Raw genomic sequence first — 23,644 nt, 5'->3', positions numbered from 1 at the left:
TCGCCGTCACCAGTCTGTCGCAATTTTTGCTGAAATCTTTCATGTTTTTATACGTTCCTCTTCTTTTGAAAGGTATCTGCTAAAAATATGAGTGCCAGGAGTATAGCTACCGTCATCGCTGGGGTCTGTGGGACAGTCTTCGTAGGATACTGCATTTATTTCGACCACAAGAGGCGATCTGATCCCTTGTACAAGCAGAAGATCTTAGAACGTGAGTTTACTTTCCTCTGCACATGTGTGTAGCATAATTTACTGCCAACGCTAGCTTCTGGAATCCTTTTTAAAGAAAACTGCTTCGTTGCTTTTTTGCATTTGAATTGCTTCCTTAATTGTTTTGCTGATTTAACTTCTCATTCAAACTTTTTGAATATTTTAAAAACCCTGCGTTTTTAGGGTGCAATTTTATACCTATTACAAGGCTGTCAAGGCTGATAAGCTTAAAATGCTACTATGATCAAATTTCTGACTTTTTTTGCCGTATCGAAAGATCTTTGATAGTGAAGTGAAATGACACTTTCGTTTTTCAAATATCTTTTTTGCTTCAATAAATATTGGAGTTTAATAATAAGAGCCATTTTGCTGATGACGTCATTTTCTCAATACTTATACATCATTGGATTATGATATAAGAAGAGATAACTAGCTAAAAACTAGTGTGAGCTGCGTCGGTGTTCCTAATGAAACAGTAATGATAAAAAGGTAAATTATATACGGAGTACTCCGACGAAGGACTAGCGTCCAAAACGTCAGTAAAAAGTTTTTTCATCTTTTCACGGTGTATAATTTACCTTTTTATCATTACTGGATTATGATATACTGTCGACTGCATCTACCCATTAACCCACGTGAACAAAACATGTTTTCACGTGACATCAAACATCTATGTTTGGCATATCAAAGTTCAAAATTTTCCCGCCATCAAAGAAAGTTTACAAGGCTATGTTTTCAATAAACAAAGAAGGAAGAAATTATCCTGAATAATTGCTTGCGCACTCCTTTGAGAGAAGATGAACTGCTTGATTGGACTATAGTTTCCAGGAGAATCAAGTCTTGGAATGAACACTTAGAAGCGGTTCAAGTGTGAGTCTGCAAAGGAATAATACTGTGCAAGTTCAATGACTTGATTTCTAATATCTTTAGAAAGTGGAACACCATTTTGATAATTTCTTCCTTCTTTGTTTATTGAAAACATAGCCTCGTAAACTTTCTTTGAAGGCGGGAAAACTTTGAACTTTGATATGCCAAACATAGATGTTTGACGTCACGCGAAAACATGTTTTGTTCATGTGGGTTAACGGGTAGATGCAATCAACGGTAGTGCATACCATATATCCGTGAAAAAATTAACAAATGAAATTTTACAGCTGCGTCGCTGCGTCGTCCGCGTGAGCGTGGTGTCGCTGAGCTTCACAGTTAAATCTATATATAGTTAATCTTGATGTATTGCTTTATTATACTATAGTCAATTTTTCTTATAAGTTCATGTTGATAGTTGTTATTACATATATTTTATATTTTTTAATTTGTAAATATTAGTAGTTTTATGTCGAGGGCCACAAGTTTATTAGTGTAGTACACTATTTAGTGCCACCCTCATTAAATAAAGTTGTTATTATTATTATTATTATTATTACAAATAAGTGCAAATTTTTGTAGGTCTATGATCTATTGAGTTTAATACATAAGTTGTGCAATTTTGTTCTAGCGGTTACCTTTGGGAAGTAGCAGAATGATGGCTTAATAAGTTTGACTTTAGCATTGCATTCTAAAACACTTTTCCCATAATGATGTTTGTTTTTCTAGCAGAAAACTACTTAATCACCAGTGATGTATTTGTACTGCACTAGTTTAGGGTTCTACATGAATTTCCTTCTCAGTATAAAATTTAACTGATTCTCTTTTTTTTTCATTTAGGGAGAAGGAAAGCAAAACAACAGAAACAGTCAGAAAATTTATCTGATATCAAGGTTTGTCATCACTTTTGGCATAAATTAACACTTGTACATGTAATGCAAGAAAAAATGTATAGGTTTTAAGGAACTTGAACTTAAGTGTGGAAATCTTTCAATGTGTTTGGTATTATTGATCAAATATTTCTTGTCTACCCAATGATTTGAAAGCAGATTAGATTTAGGTCCTAAAAGTAGTTTATCTTTCCATGTTAAACAGTGATGCATAAATGTTTTCATATTATAGTCTAGAGTACCTGACTTGTCAGATGCTGCAGCAGTACAAAAGTTTTTCCTTGAGGAAGTACAACTTGGAGAGACCTATTTAACACAAGGTAACCTACATGTTCTTTATTTTATCTGGTTAATTGGCTTAATGTTATAATAATAATGATGATTAGGGCTTGAAATAACGGTCGGACAATGTCTGGCCAGAACTGGGACTTGTCTGGCCAAATCTATGCCTTCCGGTCATTTAGTGACAGGCGAACACTTAACTAGAAATGAGGTATAACTGAGCTAAAACTAATTTGGCCTGTGATCATGACCGGCGATTGGCTGCTATTTTAAGGCCTGATGATGATGATGACTTTATTAGTGTAGCACTTAATAGCCCAGGGCTAATAAACTTGTGGCCCACATATATCACGATGATAAATGTGCAAAGTCAGTGCACTGTAAAAAAAATTTTTTTTTTTGAGCATGACACACAAAAGTAGGACCACATTAAATGTTGATGTATTTGCATATATAGTTATATGCATGGATTTTTTGCTGCTGTTTAGCTGTGTTTCTAATACATGTACAAATAATTTTAATTAATAAAGTACTGTTACATTTTCAAGCCCCTATCTACATTAGAGCACTTAGAGTTTGCTCAAACTGAGCTTGTTTTTTCAAAAGCTGTCAGGGTATTGACTACAATGCACATGATCACTGACAGCGTTTCATTTTCAGAACTTGTCATAACATTACAATATCAGCAAATGTTTTTAAGGGACTGACACGTATAAAATGGGGTTGATATTCAGGATATTGATGTATTTTTGTTGAAAATATTTGGTAATATTTAGTGAGACCTTCAATTGTTTGTTTGCAGGTGATTATGACAACACTGTCAAACACTTGACCAATGCTATAGCAGTGTGTGGCCAACCTCAACAACTTCTCCAGTTGTTCAAGTCTACCTTGCCTCCAGCAGTATTCCAAATGTTACTGGATAATTTAGACCAGCTGAAAATAGTCACAGAGCAGGTATGAGTTTTGCCACCTAGTTGGATCAATGATTATTGGTTGAGCATAACCTTTTGTGCAAGAGGTCATGGTTTGAGTCCCAGCCACACCAACACTCAGGGTCTTAAAATAACTAAGGACAAGGTGCTGCCTTTGTAATAACATCTTCACATTGCTCAGATGACCATTTAAAATGATAGTCCTATCTTTCCACACTAGTTCACTTAGCATTAGAAAGACGTAAGAGAAACCCTGGCAGTGACCAGTGTCTGGACTTTATTAATGATTCCTTAATGTGTTGATTGTTGATTGTTATGTGGATGATTATAAAGGGGTTGGAAATTGGTGCATTGTACCTCAAAGGGGACCCTGTGTGTTTTTTTATTTCTTCATTACTACAGAAATATTATGATTTACACCTTTTTTTTTTATCGTAGAAAATTGCTCAAGAGGGAGAGTCTTTGGATTAAACAGCAGAACTTTTTGGACAATCTACACTGCACATAAAAGTTATACTATTTACTGCTCAACATAACTGTGTAATTTTGTATTAAAGTGTGACAATTGCAAGCCACTGTGTATTCATTCACATCCATAAACCTTCCCAGGCCACAAGTTTTAAGATAACAATGGGCAAATGATTTTTGGAAATATATCTATACAAGATTGATTAATTTTCTCTTTATGTATGCAAAAAAAAAATGCTGTAAAGACTTTTGTCAAGTTGGATGTGCATACCGAAAAAGGTACTTTAGGTACTCAACTTGATGCTAGGCTGCATAGCATATTACTGGACAAAATTAGCATCTCATAAATGTTCACACTTAAAATATGTGGCTCCAAAAATCTCCTTCAGGGGCAGGAAGGTGCAGGGTGAGAAACCCCCTTGTTTGAGACCCAGGTTTAAATGGTTGGTTTGAATGTGTTGTACCCTGTATTGCCAGCTCTAAAAGAGAATGTAGAGCCTTCCTGTTTCCCTACTGCATCTCCTCGGCTCCCCAAATCTCCATGGCTAGAGAGTCTGGCATGTATCCCTCTTAGCTCCAACAACCATTTAAAAAATAGGTTTTGGAAGATAGTGTTACTAATGATCTATATCAGAGGGGGTACATCCGGATCATCAATGAAGTCTTTATCTGGCTTTTCTTCATTAGTTGTGTCTTGTACTTCTTCCTTCTGCTGACTCATTGACTTGCTTTTCAAGTTTGAATTTACAATATTTCCAAAGTCAAGATTGTTACTGGCTTCAGGGTTGACCTCAAGTTTCTCGAGAAGTTTTCTTTAAAAAATCCAGTTATAAAACCAAGACAGTGTTAATAACTATGGCATAAGATAGCATGGTAGTTGTATATTCTTTAGTTTCAATTTGTTTGAATCTAATTTCCTCAAAGTTAAGGATATGAATGCCTCACAAAATATATCTGTAAATTCCAAATACAAGGATGTGATATAATCAAGAAGTTTGAAGTGATAACCATTTAAATTAAAGGTTTTATCACTTTGCTTTGCTCAATTATCCACAATGTTGCAGTTACCTTTTTTCTGGTTCTTGTGATGTTGCATTACTTTTCTTATAGTTTGTGGCTGGTTTACTTCTCATGTTCGGCTTTATAGGTTTCAAAACTTGTTTCATCTTGGAATCACAAAAAAACCAAAGTCAAAGGTTATATTATACGTATTTTGACTTTCATCTCACCCAAGATGACCCCGGGGGGGGACTCTTGCTCATTTAGGGTAGGGATCTGCCGCTGAGCCCTCTGAACCCTGACCCTGTTCCAGAGAAAAAATCACTGAAATTCATAGATTGCTGAAAACCACACTCTGTTCTGGTATTGCGAAAATAGATACCCTGTTCCAGAGAGGAGAGAGCATGATTTCATATACACTGTTCCAGAGCGAGCGTGATTTTATATACCCTGTTCTGGAGTTGAATCGCTGAAAACCATACCCTGTTTGGTGACCCAAGATCGCAGAGATAAGAAGCAAGAGCTTTTCTACTACATTACCCTTTGTGTTACCTTTGGCATAGTTATTAGAAGATGGCCAGTGGTTTGAGATCGTTTGGCTGTACTGGAGTCTGGGTTTACTTCTTCTGACAATACAAGCTGAAAAACCTTGAAGAGAGAGAGAGAGCATGCAATCTCCATGGGCTTAAGCCTGTATGTTTGTCCTCTTAAGCATCCATTTGGGACAGGGAAGAAGAAAAAGCAAGAATTCTTGCAATACAGGTATATTTCTCTTTGACTTCAAGCACTTATTTCTACATTTCTTTACTCCTTTACCCTGTGTGTATTTTCAATGGATGTGACCTTAAAATCGACAACTGAAACCTCTTTTAAATGATCCAAGAGCATAGTGCAAACGAGACTGAGTAAAGCGTGGCAGATTTCTATAAATTGATTTCATGCAAAGTTTTTTTATTTTATTTTTACAATATATATTTGGCTTACCTTCCCTTTGATTGTGATTCTGACATATTTTGGTTGAACATCAACATCCATGAGTGATATATCAAGATGCCTGTAAAGATCAGAATAAACTGATTAACATGTATGACATCTGTTATTACATTGAATGCATGCACATGGGTACAGTTCATATTATACTACAGACACTCTTGCATGCAAAACTTTTTTCTATACCACTTTATTCCTTTTTTTATCTTGGCTTACTTGTAACAAGAAAAATCCAGCACAAATGCATTGTTATCTTCATCATCCTCCAAGTGAAAATTCCACCTGTAAAAATTAGGGAAAACTATATTTCTTGTAAAACACATAGGGTTTGAAAAAGCAGTTTTCCATTCTCTCTGCCTTCAGTTTAAGGGGGGATGTTATGGCTTTGATTGGATAAGCATACAGTAAACAAAAATAAAAAGGACACCAACTTAAAATATTGTTTGGTACTTCAGCCGATGCTATCAAAAGGTTCAAAAAGTATGAACGAACCACCCCTCACTTTGAACATATAAGTTACAATTTAACATATATAAACACATTTAATTGGAAAAGTTTAATCTATAAACATGAAAACTTACTTTCCCTGGTTCATATTTAGTGGTCGTCCATCATCGGAAAAATAATGAACTACTCTTTCCATCTGGGTGCTTTCTGGTCCTCTGATATAAAAGAAATCATCAAGAGGTGTGTGAGAGGAAGTGGATGGGTAGATATGTGACGTTCTTCATAATGAAACAATTATGACTTACTTTTTATTTGTATTCTCCTTCTCTTTTCTTTTTTCTTGAATGTGTTTGTGAAGTTCTAACCTTGACTCTGGTGTGTATTCCACCTTTTCTTCCCAAAATCTATAATAGCAATAGTCATAAAATACCCCAAATAGACTAGAGTAAATGAAACCCTTTTTAATTCAGCAACTTACATTATTACACTATTACAACTTCCTTACATTATTTTAACTTTGCACCCCACAATGCAACAGTTTTGCAAGGCATGTTACATCATTTAGCAGGCAGTATAAACAATATCATATGCAAGGACTGTTGGTAGGAAAAGGTCTGAAGGGATAATTGAAGCCCTTTCACAGAGTCTTTGAATGAAATCAGAGTTTTCTGTACCTTTTCTCTGCTTCTAACTTCTCTTCCTCACTTCTAAGATCCTTTGATTTTTCCAATTTCTCCCTGCAATTCAAACATTACAAAATTAATTTGACTATTTGTGCTTCTTTTCTTTTTAGGTTTGTTTCACAGGTTCAAATAAATTGGTTTTGAAAAAATCCTAATTTGTCCATAAAATTTTGTTTTTGCATTATGTTCAAATAAATCATAGTTCTTAGTTATTTACTCTCTAGAAAATAAACACATCTGTCATCCCCCAAGGAAAAAGGAAAGTAAGTAATCAATTCCAAATAGAAGGTTGAGGGTCTGAGCAGGGAATTAGCTGTATTCCAAGTACTTGTGAGACTTGACTAATACTGAATAAGATTAATTACACCATGCCTCACCCTGGAATATCTGTGTACCAATTTTCTTTTCTAATTCCCAACAATTTCTCATCTTGTTTTTTAATCTCTTCTTTGGCTTTCATCTCTTTTTCAGATTCCTTTCTCTTTTCCTCCTATAAAACCAATAATGATGAGAAATATATGCACACTTAAAAGTATTATCTCTTACATCTAGAAAAAGTGTTTTTCAGCTAGCTTACCTGTTTACATAGATATTCATTCTGCTGCTTTTGGATTTTAGCCTCAACATTATCATAATTCTGTTGTGAAAGAAGGTCATATGAAGCTTAAGCAAATATTCCATTAAAGAATTTACTCATTTTTAATATATATCGGATATTATTGATAAGTCTTACTTTTATTATAGTATTCTTTCATTAAACAAGACTAGTGTATCTTATTAACAAATAACAAAAGTACCTGTAGTGCTAGTATACGTTCTGACTTGTCTATTTCTTTCCCATCAAGAGTTTTCAAATTAGGTAGTGTAGCAATAGTATATTCTCTGTAGCCTTTATAGTCTGTACAAGGATTACCAGTAAGATATCTAAGGCCAGACCAAGTGAAAAATTATAAGTTAGGACAATGTGCAGGCCATCGATCCATGCCTGCCTTGCAACCATGGTTCACATAAACTGATGGCTCAATGGTTTGCACTATGTCCAAACCCAAAAATTATTACTTTACCAAATTATTACTCTTAGAATCTTTATCATATTTCATGTGGTATCACATTAAACCTTTTCTGAGATAGCAAACATGCTGCATTGTGGTCTTGCCTGAATACAACCATATTTTGTTTGTCATAATATTTATATAGTGTTATTTGTAATAACCCTAGCTAGCAGAATGTATCCTGTTTACCAAACTTAGAAAAGACCTACAGAGCATACTGATCACCCAACAGACACGAAAACCACCCTCAGTAAGCTATGACACTCATTCCAAGTGACTTGGTAACTAACAGTACAGATATTTAGCAGCACAAAGGTTTTTCATTACAAGTAGGAACATTTCAAACACTTACAGCTCTCTCAAGTTATAGTTCCCTCTAAGTGACTGAATGCTTGTTAGTTCACCAATAAAATTGATTGTCAAATCTAGCTTCTGCAAAGATTCACATCCTATGAAAATAACAATGAAGTCTTTTTGTGTTGCACATACTTTTTACCTGAATTGGAAGTTTTCAGTTGTGAACTACAAGGATGGTTAAGCTGTAGTTAAGACTCATCAATATGAAGTGACGTGTTTCACATACCTATGCGAGGGCATAGGCATGGAAGGCTGAGGGAACCATGCCCCACCTCTCCCCCCCTGTAAACAAAATGGTAGCTTTTTGACATTTATAAGGTAATTTTCTAAGTTTGTTGCAGTAATTTTGCTAATTGTTTCAAAAGTAAAATTTAAAATGCAATGCTGGCTCTTTTTGGGGGGGTTCAGCATTTCGGGGCCCTAACAAAATGGTGGATTTTTGAACTTCACACCCCTCCCTTTTGCAAAATACTGGATAACTTCAAATATTTCTCTTACCTTCTAGGTTTTCTATTCTTGTCACATTATTAAGAGCAAGGTTAAGGTATTCTAGTTTCTTCAGTCTTGCAACGTTTTCTAAAATTAAATCAAATTGTTCTTGTTCATAATTTTATTATTATTGACCTCCGACTACTGACCATATAATCATATAAGCTTTGGAAGAAAAACACAAGAACACAGCTTGCAGTGATTACCTATTTTGGGTATCAAATTGCTCTGTAAATAGATTATCTTTAAATCTCTGCAGAATTTGTCTAACAATTCAATCCTGAAAAGAAATTAATAAGGTTAACTAGTACAAAAACAGTACAAAAACAAACAAAAGTAAACTTGTACAAAGACATATTTTTGCTAATTTAATTAATAGTCAATAGTTGAACTACTCTGCTCCTCGTATGGATACGTTCTGGATATTCATGATTTGATTTGAAATAATCAGAAGAGATAGAATAGTCACCGTTCAATATCAGACTGGTGGAGAGAGATCTCTTCCAGTGTAAAGATCTCACAATTATTGTGCTCTGCTCGCTTCCGTAATAAGTCCTCTGTAACTGAAAAAAATAATTTCCAAAGTTAAAGGATTATGTTTATAGGGGAAATCTCAAATTCCAACGAATGCTTTTTTTAAAAATGCTCATCTTACTTCGAACCATGTTTTCATCTGTCAGTCCGCCATTTTGTTTTTGCTTTGAGCTCAGCAACCTGGCCTTGTACGCCCATGTTGTGTTACTATGGGAACATACATTCAAGGGAGTGGCCTGACCCTCATTTATGTTTATTTGTGTGTGCATGTGTGTTGTTTTCCTTTTTTGAGTTGTTGTTCTATCTTTAACTAAGTATAAAAGTGATAGTTTCCTCTTATATTGAATTATTAAACAGTTTTACTCTAATAAACTACTGGCATCTCTCCTTTCTCCCTAAAATGCGGTTCAACATAACTTGTTATGTTAAAGAGATATTTCGTTTTTGGGGAGATTATTATGTCCGGAAAACAAAATTCGCAATGTCAACAGCCCTACGCACATCTGTGGGATTGAACACGTGTTGTTTCAAAGCCACTAATATTTCACTCAATTGCTTCTATTTCAAAATATTCATAGACTGATAAAAGAATGATCCTAAATTCAAAAATTTATATCTGGAAAATTTGGTACGACTAAAGAATACCATGCAAATCAAATGCACATATTGATTTCTATTTTTGTATGGCCGTTCTACAAAGAGTTCTGACCAACTGCATTTGATTTGCTTTTAAAACTCCAGTTTCCAGCCGGGTGGTGTGTCTGGCGTTAGGTAACAGGGCTATCCCGTCATGCCATGTGGCCTTTGAGTTAGCCGACTGCTGGTGTTCTGACGTCAATAGAAAAGACTTACATCCGGGACTTTCAAGATGGCGGCAATGAGTTGACCAATCAGAAGCGGTTTGTTTATTGTACGGCCATCGCTCAACAAGCTTTTGGAGGAAGTTCACTTCTTTTGAGTAAAGATTGGAAAAATATAGTCCTATCTGAACAAACCAAAACGTAGCCATACGGCCAAACGGACCAGCGATTTCCCTTCTACCATCAGGGAATCGCACAGCTTTTTCCAACTCTTAAAATGGAATTGGAAGCTATGGAAGTGAGTGCTATGCGAGTTTGAGGTGTTTGTACTGTTGTCGTTATGGTAAGACCCTTGTGTCTGTGCAAACATCACTAGCCTTCTAAATCTTGTTTTCTTGCTTCTCTCTGCTCCTTATTGTAGGCCAGGAGGGCAGGAGTAGGTCATCCTGCTGCTGCTGCAAGTGGCACTTCTCCCCCAAATCCAGACCCGTTTCATCGAAAATCTGTCCGCAAACAGCCGAAGGCACCTCAAAAGAAGCAAGGATCGTCAAGGTTTCGGGCTAAAGTCAATGTAGAAATTCAGCAACTTAGTTTACTCAAAGGTAACCTATTCTCGATGAAAAAGGATCCTTGTTGTGTAGTCTTTATTCCATTATTTAATACGGGCTTTGCTCTGTTTTCTTGGGTTAAAATCGACCAATCTTGTTTACAACTAGATTCGCCGCCCGCCGAGCAGCAGGAGTTGTTCGTGAAGAAACTACAGCAATGTGCCATAGGTTTCGATTTTATGGATCCAGTCGCTGAACTGAAGGGTAAAGAAATAAAACGAGCTACTCTAAATGAACTAGTAGACTTTATCACGTCTGGAAGAGGGATTTTGACAGAGGCTATTTACCCCGAAGTCGTCAAAATGGTGAGTTCAAGGTGGAGTTGTGAACTTTTCGTAAGGGAAGATTGTACATGAGAATAGTATAATTTGTCTCTAGGTTTAGAGCAAATTATTGCCATCGAAATATCAGCGATGATATCAAGTGTAACCTAAATTATTGTTATCAAAAGGGACTTGGATCTCATCTCTGTTGTATCGATCTCTATACTCTGTGGTAAATAGGAAATTGTGAGAAAAATGTTGTTGGAAAATGTTACCCGATTATAATTCATAAAGAATGCACATAGTTGACGATGACAGCCAAGCATTTTATTCCTCGAGACTTGTTTAATTCTCCTTCTGCAGAAAGGCGATCATAGAGTCTTTGTCGTCTTAACTTTCCCGGATCAGTATTGTTGATAATGTAAATGTTCGTTAGAGGAAAATATAAAGTGATATGACGGAAACATAGTTCAGTAAAGTCTACATTTTGATACGCTCTTTGGGTAAATAAACTAGTGGTCGAATGTTTGTGTTGTGAGCCAACGTGTTTTAACCCGCCACAAAAGGTTCAAACTCATTTGACGTTCTTTCTTTTTTATAACAATCCAGAGAGTACGATCACATTTATTATTATTCACTGATACTAAACTCATTTGAACGGAAGTAAGCAAGCGCTTAGAAATTCTTCAAATGAATAGTGGTTTTTTTCTTGTTTACTGAAATAACTTGAGTTGTTGGTTTTATCTGTCGCTAATTTGATTAACAGTTTGGTATTTCTTTATCAAAGTAAGCCTCTCTCCTCTATGTACTTGTAAGTGTGCTCTTCTCTATATCTATATTTATGTTCATTCTGACATTTTACTTACTGTTACTAGCGAGCTGTTTATTAAGAAACCCTCTATTAGCATTCTAATTTTGCCTAATGCAACTTTCATTCTAGTTTTGTCACACTTTCATATCAGAATTGTTCCTGGTATGATCAGATCGGTTAGAGTACATTTGAGATGCTTACTACATGATAATATATGCAAAGTTTGTGTGGATTTTTCTATTGCAAGTGTAGCATGTGTTTATAAAGTATTGATATTCAAAGTTGAAGTGAAACAGTAAAGAGAGAGTACAAGAGTAACAACTGTAATCAATGGATTGTTTTTATTCATCTCCATGAATTGTGTCCAAATTGAGAGTAGCTTGAGTTAAAAGAATTAATTTACTACAGGTGACCAGGATTTAGTCCCTTATTATCATCTCACTGCAGACATTCTTCAGACATTGTTGTAGTTTATTTTTGTTATTAGACTAGTCCTTGATAGTAGATGTTGATTTTGCTTCTTTGCAATTATTTACTATTTCATTCTAGCTACATCACCATACTGTATTACATCTACATAAAACATAATATTTTACTTGCTGCAGATAATCTAAAATAATCAGTTGCCAAACTATTGATCCCAGGATTGATGTATGGTTATTTGGTTGAACTTGAATGTCTGAGGGAGTTAGAATTGATTCTCTGAGGCAAACTTTTTAATCAGCTTTACAAATAAATGAAGTAGGTAACTTTCAGATCCTCTGATTTATGACCAAGTTTTTAACTTTTACAACTGAACTTCCATTTGTAACATATGCCTTTAAGATATACTAATACTAATCTAAATCAAACACCTGGAAAATAATACTTGTAAACTGCCAGGCATGTATCGAACATTATTGACGAGACTGTTGAAGATAGAATAATGGTTTAGAATAACCTGAGTTACTGTAGTTCTTGTGTCTCAATAATGGTTCACTTTAAAAGACCTAAAAAGCTTGTCCCTTGAATCGTGCTGCATTACCTGTGACCAAGTATTCATGATAATGTATATGCCTCAGTGCTGTTTGTTCAGTTGTTGTCCAATCTTGTTGTCTAATGAACCATACACTGACTCACTATGCGATGGTTAATGTCTATTAAATACATATAAGAACCACAAGAACATGTTGATAAGCTTAGAAGTTTTAATGCTATATAAGCTTTAACTTGAGGGTACATTAATTTAACAAATTGACATCAGATTTTTAATGTGTCTGTTCTCTTATTGACGATAAATTGAATCATCACATTGTCAAAGTAGTGTGGATCCACGAGGCATAACAACAATGTGATGGTGCAATTTATCGTCAAGAAGAGGACAGACACATATAAATCTGATGTCAATTTGTTATTTACAATAACAAAAACGATATAAACTTCTGATTTTTACTGATCAAAACAAGTAATGGAAAGAGTGTGCGCTCGTTGATGTTAGCTTTATCTGTCTGTCCTCTTATTGATGATAAAAATTAACCAATCAGCGTGCGAGAAATTTGTTAATTATTGTAAAAATAAAAATTCACTAGACTAGATTCTCTTGATGCCTAACAGTGGATTACTTTGGTTTTATTTGTTTTAATGTTTTATAATATTATAATCAGTGTTCAAATGACAGTATACTACACTTATCTGATGTTTTAATGAATTGATTGTAGAACACTTTGTAGTACTGGATATTGCATTTAAAACTTTTAAATTCATGCTTAAGCACACCATTTTATTGTCATTTTGAGTTGCTCTTGTTTAATTGAATTAATACTATGCTATTAAACTCAGCTAGATATTACATTGTTCAATAGTGGTGTAAAGATGTTGTCTAAAGTAATAAAGACATCCTGTTGTGGGAGTTTATCAAAGTGACTCCCACCTGTCACAATGAATGAGGACGCAATTGATAGAATATACTGTACTTCAAAACCAAAACAATCTAATAAAATATACAAAATAATGATCCTATAGTTATAATAGCTATTTCTTCTCAAAATGTTAAATAAGTTTAATGTGTTTTTTTGGTAGTTTTACTGTGCTATGCACCCAATACAGTTTACGCTTCTACAAGTTTTTGATTTCTTTTTGACATCTTTTTGGCAACTTTTTGACAAGTTTTACTGTGAACACTTCTAGAAGTTTTTAATTTCTTTTTGGCAGAGTTTTAACTGTGCTTTTTATCGCTAACTAATGATTATTAGACATAGCACTTCACCCTGATATTTCAATAGGCTGAGTTTGTACATTGATGTAACAATCTCAAAGCATCAAAGCCAACACATATTTGGTTAGCAGTAAAGAGAACGATTAAAACTTGTCAAAAAGTTGTCAAAAATACTAGTAGAAGTGTTCAAGGTATGGCACGTAGCACAGTAAGAGAACCATTTAGCAGGCATAACTTCTATATCATTAGAAAATGCAGGATCTAGTCTGTTTGTATGTATGTTAATCACTGTGAAAAGACTAGGTTTTGCTGGATTTATATCTTGATATGTCTGAAGCTAATCTTTTAATTTTACTCTATCTTCAGGTGGCATCCAATATATTTCGCACCCTACCCCCATCAGACAATCCAGATTTTGATCCAGAGGAGGATGACCCTACTTTAGAAGCATCATGGCCTCATCTACAGGTATAGACTGATATAAGGTGTATTTTGAAAAACACATGTGAATATGAAGCATTATTAACTCCTTGATATCCTTTTCTTCCAGCTAGTTTATGAGTTCTTTTTGAGGTTTCTTGAATCACCAGAGTTCCAGCCCAGTATCGCTAAGAAGTTTATCGATCAAAAGTTTGTACTGCAGGTAAGTTGATTGTTTACAGTCTCCCTTTGATACCTAGTATAGCACAGTCTGGTTCACAGTAATATACTCATTTATATTTTCATTTAGCTGCATGGTAATGCTGAATTATATAAAGTATTAAGCTGTAGATTGAAATGAAGAATATATGCACTGGGCTGTAACACCTTGGTTGGATCTTCAGATCTGCCATCATAATAATGTTAACATAGTTGCTGATTGGTTCACTATTGTGTATTGGAGGATTTTCTCCAGGTTTTTCTTTCTTTTTCTCCTTTCTTCCTTAGTCAATCAAAAACATGTTCTGATATTAAAAGCATTAGTGTCTTTAATCTTTTTGGTATTAATTGACATATGACACTGAGACAGTGAATTGAACCAGGGTCACATTGATGAGAGAGGAGTGTACTCACCAATGCACCATCAGTACTTTCAATCTGTTCTATTTTTCCAAACAGTCTACCAAGCAAACTTTAAAACCTGTTGTTCTTCTTCTGGTTTCAGCTTCTTGAACTTTTTGATAGTGAAGACCCTCGGGAGAGAGATTTTCTCAAGACAGTTCTCCATAGAATATATGGAAAGTTTCTGGGACTTAGAGCGTACATTAGAAAACAAATTAATAACATTTTCCTGAAGTGAGTATGGTTCCCTGACACATCCTTTCATTATCTCTTCAACATTTGTATTTATTATGGTTGATTTGATGGTTCTAAGTAGCACTTGTATCTAAATCTTTATCTTTAGATTCATTTTTGAAACAGAGCACTTCAATGGAGTGGGAGAGTTGCTAGAAATCCTAGGAAGGTATAATTATGTTTGATTTTCATTTTTCTTCCATAATTTTATCTCCACTTTCTTTGCACTTTAAATATTTGATATTTATTCCATATTCAACTTGTGTTTTTGCTTAGATTCTGAGATAAGAGCAAAGCTGTTTGGCAGAGTAATAAAAATAGCATTCCTGGCATTGTAACATATATTTTAATACATCATGAGTGCTAATGGAATTACCATAGTAGCTTTTATTAAAGGTGGATAAATGTGTCTAATTGTGTGTTAAAAGTAGATTTTAAGACTTTTACTTGTAATGGACTCTCCTCAAAATGACCTTTAATATGAGGCTAAAATAGGAATACCAAAAAAACAAGTCTGATTGTTTTTGTATTTTTTATGTTAGCATCAAACTCGGGGTCTGTTGCCTGTTCTTGCCATGTAAACCTACCTACCTAATATTTTCCAGGTGCCATTTTCATATTTTAAATTATTAAGCTGTCAAAACTGAATTTTAAAATTTGTTCAAAGTAAAGAATAACACAATACTAGAGTATGGTAACAATTTCTAGAACCATGAAGCACCCTAAAGAGTGAAGGGGCTAAGATAAGAGAATAGTAAGCAAAAAAGGGAAAGGGGGTACCATCTTTCTCCAGTCCCCCCTCTCACAGTCCATGTATTTCTTGCATCATATAACAATTAGTCACTAAAGGCAAAATGATTATCAGTGAATATTTACTGAATCTCCAAGCAGCAAGGTCAATATTCACTAATAAAAAAATAAGTTTGAGGCAAAAAAATCGTCTTAGTATTGCTACACAGGTGATTATTGGGGGGAGGGGACATAGGTTTGTTTCTAAAATTTCTATTTTTTCCTATTTTGAAAGCTGCATGCATCAACAATAGCTTGAGCTCATATTTACTTATATAATTATATATGTATGTATGTGTATGTATGAGAAGAGAAACAACACAGGCAACTAGTAACTGTAACAATTTTATGAGATTTTTCAACCTTCATAAGCTATCTTATTTTTCTTTTAAAAAAGTATTCAATATTGAAAGCAAACGACAACAGCAAAAGAATGATTAACAGATTTTGTCGTTTTCATTTTTGCACAGCATAATAAATGGTTTTGCCCTTCCACTAAAAGCTGAGCACAAGATGTTCTTACAAAAAGTCCTTATTCCTCTTCACAAAGTCAAATGTTTAGGCTTATATCATGCACAGGTATGTGATCATTTTTAATAATGCAATTTTACCCTTAGTCAATTTGCACGGAGGTCATAAAAAACAGAACTACAAAAATCCAAATTGGGAAGAATTTTTGATGTATACTTTATTCTTGCAGTTCATATTTTTATTCCAATACTCAGCCGTGAAATAAAATGCTCCTCTGAAATTTAATATTTTAACCAGAATTTTTCATTTTCAATCATATAAAGATAACTAATTCATGTTCGGTAGTTAGCTTTTTCTTTTGACAATGTTTTTACAATATTATTTGTGTTAAAGCATCTTCATTTGATATAAAAAAACATAAGTTAAACAAAATCTCAACCTTTGTGCCTTTGAGTTGAAGTAATTGCTCTTCAGTTGATTGTAAATGTCTGTTATTTTGTTTTGATAGCTTGCATACTGCATTGTACAGTTCTTGGAGAAAGATGCCACACTTACAGAACAGGTTAGTTTCAAGTGATACATATCAGCATATTTACACAACTTAGAGAGATCCATTGTCTCTCTTTTTATACTATACTTTCTGGGAATCCATTGTACAGTAACCTCCTTTGATGAGTCATTTTTGGACTCTTGGAAAAAGACACAGAGAAAAATAATATGTTTAAATATAAAAAAAGAGTTTCATATGAAACAGTACTCTAGCAATAAAACTCAGTTTAGTTTCACAGGGTCAAACCAGGGTTCATTTATTATTGGTGAAGGGGTCATGGATGTTTCCTCAAGTTATCTCAGTGATAGTTTAGTATATTAGAGCAGTTTTCTTATGACTGTGAAAAATTTGGTGCTGTATATAATATATAAATTTTAAAAAAAACATAAAGGTAGTGGCAAGGCATATTATGCCTTGCCACGACCTTTATGTTTTTTTAAATTTTGATTAAGGGATTTTATTCTCATGCAATGTGAATGGTTTGGCAGTGCTGTGACATTGGCATGACTGTGTCTGTGCCATGTTTATGCCGTGTTTTGGGCATTTAATTGGATGGAGAGTAAATTCTTGTGTAATGTGATTGGGCTGCTATATGCCTTGCCATATTCATGCCAAAAGCTTTTCACAGTCATACCAAAATTGCTCTAAGGCATAAAATTAATTATTTTCTACTATAACATATTCAAGTCTTCATAATGTCCAGTAAATTTAGTATTACCAAAGTTTATGACTAGACTATACTTCAAGCCATTTTTTCTACTAATAGGTGCATTACATTTTCTTGAATCTAAATTTCACATTTGATCTGTGAGCTAGTCAAAATAATAATAATAATAATAATAATAATACACCTAAGTCCAAAATGGCACACCACTGAGTGTGTTACATGAAAACAAGGCTTCCAGGGTCAAATGCAAAGAAATAATATGGTGTCAATGCAAAGTATACACTTGTTCACTTGTTCTGTCTAGTTTCTTTTCTTCTACATTCAGGAACGTGACAATTTTGCATCAAGTTATAAGAAAATACTGTAAATTTGTGAAGTTGGCCCTTGATGTGGTGCACTGTTTTGGATTTAGGTGTATGCCCTGACTTAGATCAGCCCAGTGGCCGTTATTCAATTTAACTCTTTCTTGGTATTCTTTACAGGTTGTTCTAGGTTTGTTGAAATTTTGGCCCAAGACAAGTAGTCAAAAAGAGGTGAGCAATAAAGTTAGTTGCATAATAGTTGAACAACTAGAAGTTAACAGAAACAAGAAACTAAGGGGTATATATGGAGAAAACACTGCCTGATATGATTTATACTATTCATCACATTCAGTCAATAATCTTTATTTTATAATAGTTTTGGTAAATCTAAACCGGTTGGATTTATGCTATCTGTATCAGTGTAAGAACTACTATTGTCTGTCCTATAGATAGGCATATTACTCTCAGGTAACCCCAGTAGAACTTTCTTACATCAAAACTATCATCATCAGCATCCAGTGTTTTCAGTGCCAGCTATGAAAGAGACATCAAAAGTTTAATTTTTACTGACCATACACATATACACACACTTTCTAATCTAGGTTAAGCTGTATTACCCTTATAACAGAAGAGTGATAAGAAGAGGGGTCAAGTGTATAGTTTTGACCCTAGTTTTCAAAATCAATTGCTCTAGTTATTGTGGACAGGTATATAACTTAAACTGAAAGCTGTTGTTTGCTAATAGCTGTATGGATGTTCTATGCAGTATGAACTTTTCAAGATTTGATTTTCATTTTAATATTTCATGTATGTATTTCTACCTCCATACATTCTGGTCCATTTAAATCAAACTTTCAACAATTTTCGCTTATGAAAGAAAAAACCATGCATGCTGTTCTCATATTCTATATTTTTGTTGCTTTGTGGATGGTAGTTTTATAGTTTGATACTGGCAATGAATACTTACCCTTGATTTGTTGTCTCTTAGGTTATGTTTTTAGGAGAGATAGAAGAAATCCTGGATGTTATAGACCCACAACAGTTTCAAAAAATCGAAGAACCACTTTTCAAACAAATATCAAGATGTGTCTCTAGTCCACACTTCCAGGCAAGTCCTTGCATCCTTTTTTTTCCTTCAATATATTACAGCTAGATGTGCAAAAGTATGATTAGTGATAATGTATTCACATACTTTTATGCACAAGCTTTTGTATGTTAAACTGATACATTGCGATGCAAAGCTGGCTGGTTGTACTAATGAGGCATGTAAAAACTTGTTTGTAAGCAAAAAGCCTATGCATAGGAAAACATTAAATCTGGTAATACTTTTGCACATCTGTCGTAAAATTCTTACTATTCCTAATCACCTAATTCCAGAAAATATCAATATATCAGAGGGAAATATGCATTCCCAAGTGCTGGAGAGGGCCTTAAAGGGATCAATCCTGCAAATCCTTAGGGGGATTGGTACAAGTATAGTACTTGGACAATATAATGGCAAACTTCAAGACTTGGGCAAAGCTGGTTAATTAACTTTGACCTTATTTAATTCAGGTTGCTGAACGTGCGCTGTACTTCTGGAACAACGAGTACATAATGAGCTTAATCGAAGAAAACTCCAACACTATCCTTCCTATTATGTTCTCGAGTTTATATCGGATTTCAAAGGATCATTGGAATCAGTAAGTATATTATGTTCTGGTGTCAGTATAATCCCAACCAGTAACACACAATAAATGTGGACCTTAATTTCATTTGCCAACCAATGTTTATTTCTTAGGACCATTGTTGCTCTAGTGTACAACGTCCTGAAAACATTCATGGAAATGAACGGGAAATTGTTTGACGAGCTGACATCCTCATACAAAGCAGATAGACAAAAGTAAGGCAATATATTGTTTTTTTTTCCCCATTTACTAAATTTTATCAAGATGCATTTTAACAGATGCTTAACTTTGTTCTTTTAAAGGGAAAAGAAGAAAGAAAAAGAGAGGGAAGAACTGTGGAAACAACTGGATAAACTTGAGTTGGAGAGAAGAAAAAAGCTAGGCCTACCACCATCAGGCTCGCTTAAACCTAACAACAGCTCTGCAGGAAACCCCTCCTCCACCCCTTCTGATAAAAATAAGTCAACTCCAACACCAGCATCCAGTGGGGGAACCAAAAACATTAAAAGTTGAAATTTACTTCATAGTGTATCTATCTAATGATCATCACTGTAATTTGATTATACTCAACAGCAATTTGGCTTTAGGAGAGTTATTAATTCTCACCTTTTTAATTTTTCAGTACGAAAAAGTCTTTGTGGTGCCTCTAAAGGGGGCAAAGAAGACAAACACACTTGAAACATAGTCAATAATAAAGAATTGCCAGCCCCATTAATGATAGTAATTTAAGAGGCTCTTGTGCTCCAGTGTGTGTTTGTCAGGACTCAGATGGACTGCTAGCTAGCTGTTCACTAACAGGGAATACACATCAGAACATTGATTACTGCTTCTGAAATGTATTCTACTCTATTTCTTAAGATGGAATGTATAAGTTACGTGTACAGAAAGTATGTGCCAAAACAACCACAATAAACTTCAAAACTATGATCTTGTTTTCATCTTATCGATGTGTGCTGACATGTTAGCATCACATGGTGAATGTAAAACTCATTTTGCTGTTTCACGCAGTACTGCTTTCTGGGTTATTTAATTTCAATTTAGTTTAGATTGAGGATTAAGCCTTCAAATAATTTAAATGGTAGTGATTTTGATTCCTTTTATTTTTCTTACGTTTTAAACAAAATCTTGGTTGACATTTCTTTAGTCACTTAACAATAATAGTAATTAAACTTTTGATAAACTCAGTAAAATTATTACATACACAATTTGAGCTTTCAATCTCCACTGGAGTCTTGATCACATTGAACATTCATCGTGATCTAGAACCCTGGCAGCGGAGTTGAAAGCTTCAAGGTATGCTTCATTAAGTTTTACTCAGTGTATAATAAGTTTAATTCACTATTAAAATATTGGTTGTACATTGGGTGTGCATATTATTCATTAAAGTATCCAAGAAGGATATCCCTTCATGGAATAGACCATGGAACTTGTTGCAATGGCACCTACAAATGCAGGAAGTGTTATAGAGTACCTTGTGTGTCGTCAACTTCCAGGGGTTGAACACTTATGAACTCCACTTACAAAGGCAGTTAAAGAGCCCTTGGAGAAAAAAATAACCACATAAGTCTTTCATTACTCCTTTTGAAAAAAAAAAATTTGTACCTTGTATATACTAAGTTTAACAATGAGAAGTTACGATATTTAATGGTAAATTTCATGGATTATCAAACCTTTTGTACTAATAGACCTCTTTTAATAGCTTGTGTGTAATGGTCTTCCCTTTCGAGACCACTAAGTGGTCAAGTAAGTAACAAGTCTTGTTATTCTCTTGAGTACTACCATTTCTTTGTAGTTGCTCATGAGAAGACACAAAAATATTAAATCATTCTCAATAGAATGGGTGTGCAATGGAAAACCATGCCCAAGGTATGGAGGTCAATTGGGACCATAACACACTACGGCTAATTGAATTTGATTCAAGTCAATCGCTCATGGTAGTTGAGCACTCGTTCTGAAGCTAGAACCTAGTTGAGGATAAGGAAACTGGTTAGACTTAAGAATTCTTGACAATACTTTTAACCATTAACGTCATTTATAATACACTCAACAAAATTACTTGATTCTGATTGGACAAGAGGAGTACAATTAAACCCCAAATTGTATTCTCTAGATTCCCAATTAAGTTGCTTCTCGTACAATTCCGAATTTATAGATACTCATGATGTTTGAAAGTTCTCAAATTGAACTCACCTAAAAGCTTTTCCAATTTTGAAAACTTTCAAAACATCACTTGTATTGTACCTATCAATACCGAATTGTATACTAATATTAATCTGAGCACCAGAACCACACATACACTAACCTTCATAGAAAATTTTTGTCTTCTAGGTTTTGTATGAGTCTGGGGTTTATTGGACAATTTTCTTTTCTGTTTATTGTCGTAACCATGCTTCAGCCAATGATTAATTTTACTTTTTCTCGTAGGGAGCTACTCATTTTTTTTTAACCTGTGGTGGCCCATTTTATTGTTTATTGATTTATTTGAGCCCATACTTCACCCAACCCATCATAACCTTCAATGCCACATTTATAACCTGCCAGTTTACAACCTAACTTCAAAGCATCTTCCAATCGGCATCCATTGTACAAACTTCTGAAGACTCCTGCAATGAATGTATCACCAGCTCCTAGTGTGTCTTTGAGTTGATGTGGGGGATATGCAGGGCTATGTACCATCTCACCATGTGCATCCATCCCATCAGCACCTAGAGCACCCCAAGGACATACTAGTATACCCCCAGTCTTTATTCCACCATACAGCCCCTTGACAGCAGCGCTTCCAGTATCATATCCAAGGTATTCTGCTACATCCTTGCTTATTATGACTATATCTGCTCTGTGGAGAAGACTTAGTGTTTTCTCATGCTTTTTCTCTAGTTCAATGGATATCCTTATTCTATCAGAACGTTGCCTAGAAAGGTTAAACGCATCTACAAGATCAAGCATTTTGTGAATTTCGCTAAAGTCTCTTCTTGCTTCAAAGTGAACCCAGTGATAATTTCCAAGGTCTAACCTGATGAAATCTTCGCAGGAGACATCGGGAAACCCTCGTTGACGATAATGTACGATTGTTCTGCTTCCCGTAGCAAGGCTTAGGGTAACGCAGGAAGTAGGAAAGCCAAATCCTTTATGTACCACACAATTACCGATAGAAATCCCTCGTGTTTGTAGAGTATTTATCGCAAAGTCTGCACCATTTCCATCAGACAAAGAACCCAAAAACTCAACTTTCATTCCTAATTGGGCGAGTACATCTGCCTGATTAGCTGCATTTCCTCCTCGCTGCCAACGTTGATCTAAAGCACGTTTATCTTGATCTTCCTGGGGGTATTCATCGCATGTGCTGACAATATCCAAGCATACTAGACCCACGAGAAGAATACTCTTCTCTGACTCCTTGGCCGCCATTTTTGCACAGGGATCCCATCTTTTTACAGGTGTATAGTGGTAAGGAATAGGACCCTCCTGGCTATGGCCTTATGGGGTCCAAGGATCTTAGGTGTGTAAAAGAGTGCAGTAGAAAACACAGGAAAATCCTGGAAGAACCATTATAAAAGTAAACGTTAGCGAAAGTGGAAACCCTCAAGAATCAGCTCCAACATAGTAAATAGGATGGTCTCCTCTATTATTTATGGGTCCAAATGAACACGTCCTATTAGAGACTATGCTACTCTTTGTGTGAATCTTTTGTGGAGTAATAACGAGAGGTATGGATGAAGGACACGAAGAATAATCTTTCATTCATCCCCATCCTGGCTTCACAAGCGATCTCAGCAAAGTCATATCCTGCTTGCGTGGTAACCATACGGGAGCCGGCTGTCAAATATACGGGTTTGCTGCAAATTTGATCGACGTTAACGTTGGGCTGCGTTCATAATATATGGCAGAGGGTGGGCAGGTGAAATTGAGGGGGGATCGGAAAAATTTTGGTAGGAAAAAGGGGGATGGGCAAATTTTTATCAGAAAAATGGGGGATGGACAATTTTTGGAAGAAGCTACAAGCCTTGCTTAGGGGGAATCGTATTTTTTTGCATGACTTTAAGGGGG

At 34.9% G+C, this 23,644-nt stretch overlaps 4 protein-coding genes across 4 annotated transcripts; 2 read left to right on the top strand and 2 right to left on the bottom strand.

Moving 5' to 3' along the window:
* The first annotated feature begins 1 nt into the window (after position 1).
* Positions 2-3,752, top strand: LOC116288378 (mitochondrial import receptor subunit TOM20 homolog). Its single transcript, XM_031695160.2, has 5 exons — positions 2-211; positions 1,915-1,967; positions 2,197-2,284; positions 3,049-3,203; positions 3,620-3,752. Exons 1-5 carry the CDS (start codon positions 88-90, stop codon positions 3,650-3,652), a joined length of 453 nt encoding a protein of 150 aa, XP_031551020.1. The 5' UTR covers positions 2-87; the 3' UTR covers positions 3,653-3,752.
* LOC116288377 (dynein axonemal assembly factor 11) lies at positions 2,130-9,383 on the bottom strand. The gene is made up of 16 exons (XM_031695158.1): positions 9,322-9,383; positions 9,136-9,229; positions 8,873-8,946; positions 8,676-8,753; positions 8,173-8,269; positions 7,566-7,692; positions 7,346-7,405; positions 7,146-7,258; positions 6,760-6,822; positions 6,391-6,489; positions 6,220-6,300; positions 5,855-5,920; positions 5,633-5,702; positions 5,201-5,296; positions 4,718-4,815; positions 2,130-4,461 (listed from the first exon to the last, which is right to left on the bottom strand). Exons 1-16 carry the CDS (start codon positions 9,329-9,331, stop codon positions 4,275-4,277), a joined length of 1,413 nt encoding a protein of 470 aa, XP_031551018.1. The 5' UTR covers positions 9,332-9,383; the 3' UTR covers positions 2,130-4,274.
* Positions 9,384-10,095: 712 nt separating this feature from the next.
* LOC116288369 (serine/threonine-protein phosphatase 2A 56 kDa regulatory subunit epsilon isoform) lies at positions 10,096-20,524 on the top strand. The gene is made up of 14 exons (XM_031695145.1): positions 10,096-10,298; positions 10,422-10,602; positions 10,717-10,913; positions 14,243-14,344; positions 14,427-14,519; positions 15,021-15,151; positions 15,261-15,320; positions 16,411-16,519; positions 16,920-16,973; positions 18,111-18,161; positions 18,919-19,038; positions 19,485-19,612; positions 19,711-19,812; positions 19,900-20,524. Exons 1-14 carry the CDS (start codon positions 10,278-10,280, stop codon positions 20,108-20,110), a joined length of 1,560 nt encoding a protein of 519 aa, XP_031551005.1. The 5' UTR covers positions 10,096-10,277; the 3' UTR covers positions 20,111-20,524.
* Positions 19,947-23,501, bottom strand: LOC116288370 (ketohexokinase). Its single transcript, XM_089028137.1, has 2 exons — positions 21,268-23,501; positions 19,947-21,136 (listed from the first exon to the last, which is right to left on the bottom strand). The coding sequence occupies exon 1, from the start codon at positions 23,003-23,005 to the stop codon at positions 22,067-22,069; it is 939 nt and encodes a 312-aa protein (XP_088884263.1). The 5' UTR covers positions 23,006-23,501; the 3' UTR covers positions 19,947-21,136; positions 21,268-22,066.
* Positions 23,502-23,644: the final 143 nt, after the last annotated feature.

Source organism: Actinia tenebrosa, unplaced genomic scaffold, assembly GCF_029948245.1.
Source record: "Actinia tenebrosa isolate PJP-AT-01 unplaced genomic scaffold, QUT_ActTen_1.0 PGA_scaffold12__29_contigs__length_12842862, whole genome shotgun sequence".
NCBI lineage: Eukaryota > Metazoa > Cnidaria > Anthozoa > Actiniaria > Actiniidae > Actinia > Actinia tenebrosa.
Note: the sequence above shows the minus strand (reverse complement) of the source record. Positions and strands in the feature narration are given on the sequence as shown.

What these genes read in the sequence shown, in the direction of transcription:
- LOC116288377 (XM_031695158.1), bottom strand. An exon ending in CAATTTGATACCCAAAATAG is followed by an intron (nt 8,754 to 8,872) that starts GTAATCACTGCA and finishes ATTTAATTTTAG; the next exon opens with AAAACGTTGCAAGACTGAAG. An exon ending in AAGGAGAATACAAATAAAAA is followed by an intron (nt 6,301 to 6,390) that starts GTAAGTCATAAT and finishes CTTTTATATCAG; the next exon opens with AGGACCAGAAAGCACCCAGA.
- LOC116288378 (XM_031695160.2), top strand. Translation starts at nt 88, where the DNA reads ATGAGTGCCAGGAGTATAGCTACCGTCATCGCTGGGGTCTGTGGGACA. An exon ending in CAAGCAGAAGATCTTAGAAC is followed by an intron (nt 212 to 1,914) that starts GTGAGTTTACTT and finishes TTTTTCATTTAG; the next exon opens with GGAGAAGGAAAGCAAAACAA. An exon ending in AGAGACCTATTTAACACAAG is followed by an intron (nt 2,285 to 3,048) that starts GTAACCTACATG and finishes GTTTGTTTGCAG; the next exon opens with GTGATTATGACAACACTGTC.
- LOC116288369 (XM_031695145.1), top strand. Translation starts at nt 10,278, where the DNA reads ATGGAATTGGAAGCTATGGAA. An exon ending in ACCCCGAAGTCGTCAAAATG is followed by an intron (nt 10,914 to 14,242) that starts GTGAGTTCAAGG and finishes CTCTATCTTCAG; the next exon opens with GTGGCATCCAATATATTTCG. An exon ending in ATGCCACACTTACAGAACAG is followed by an intron (nt 16,974 to 18,110) that starts GTTAGTTTCAAG and finishes TATTCTTTACAG; the next exon opens with GTTGTTCTAGGTTTGTTGAA.
- LOC116288370 (XM_089028137.1), bottom strand. Translation starts at nt 23,005, where the DNA reads ATGGCGGCCAAGGAGTCAGAGAAGAGTATTCTTCTCGTGGGTCTAGTA.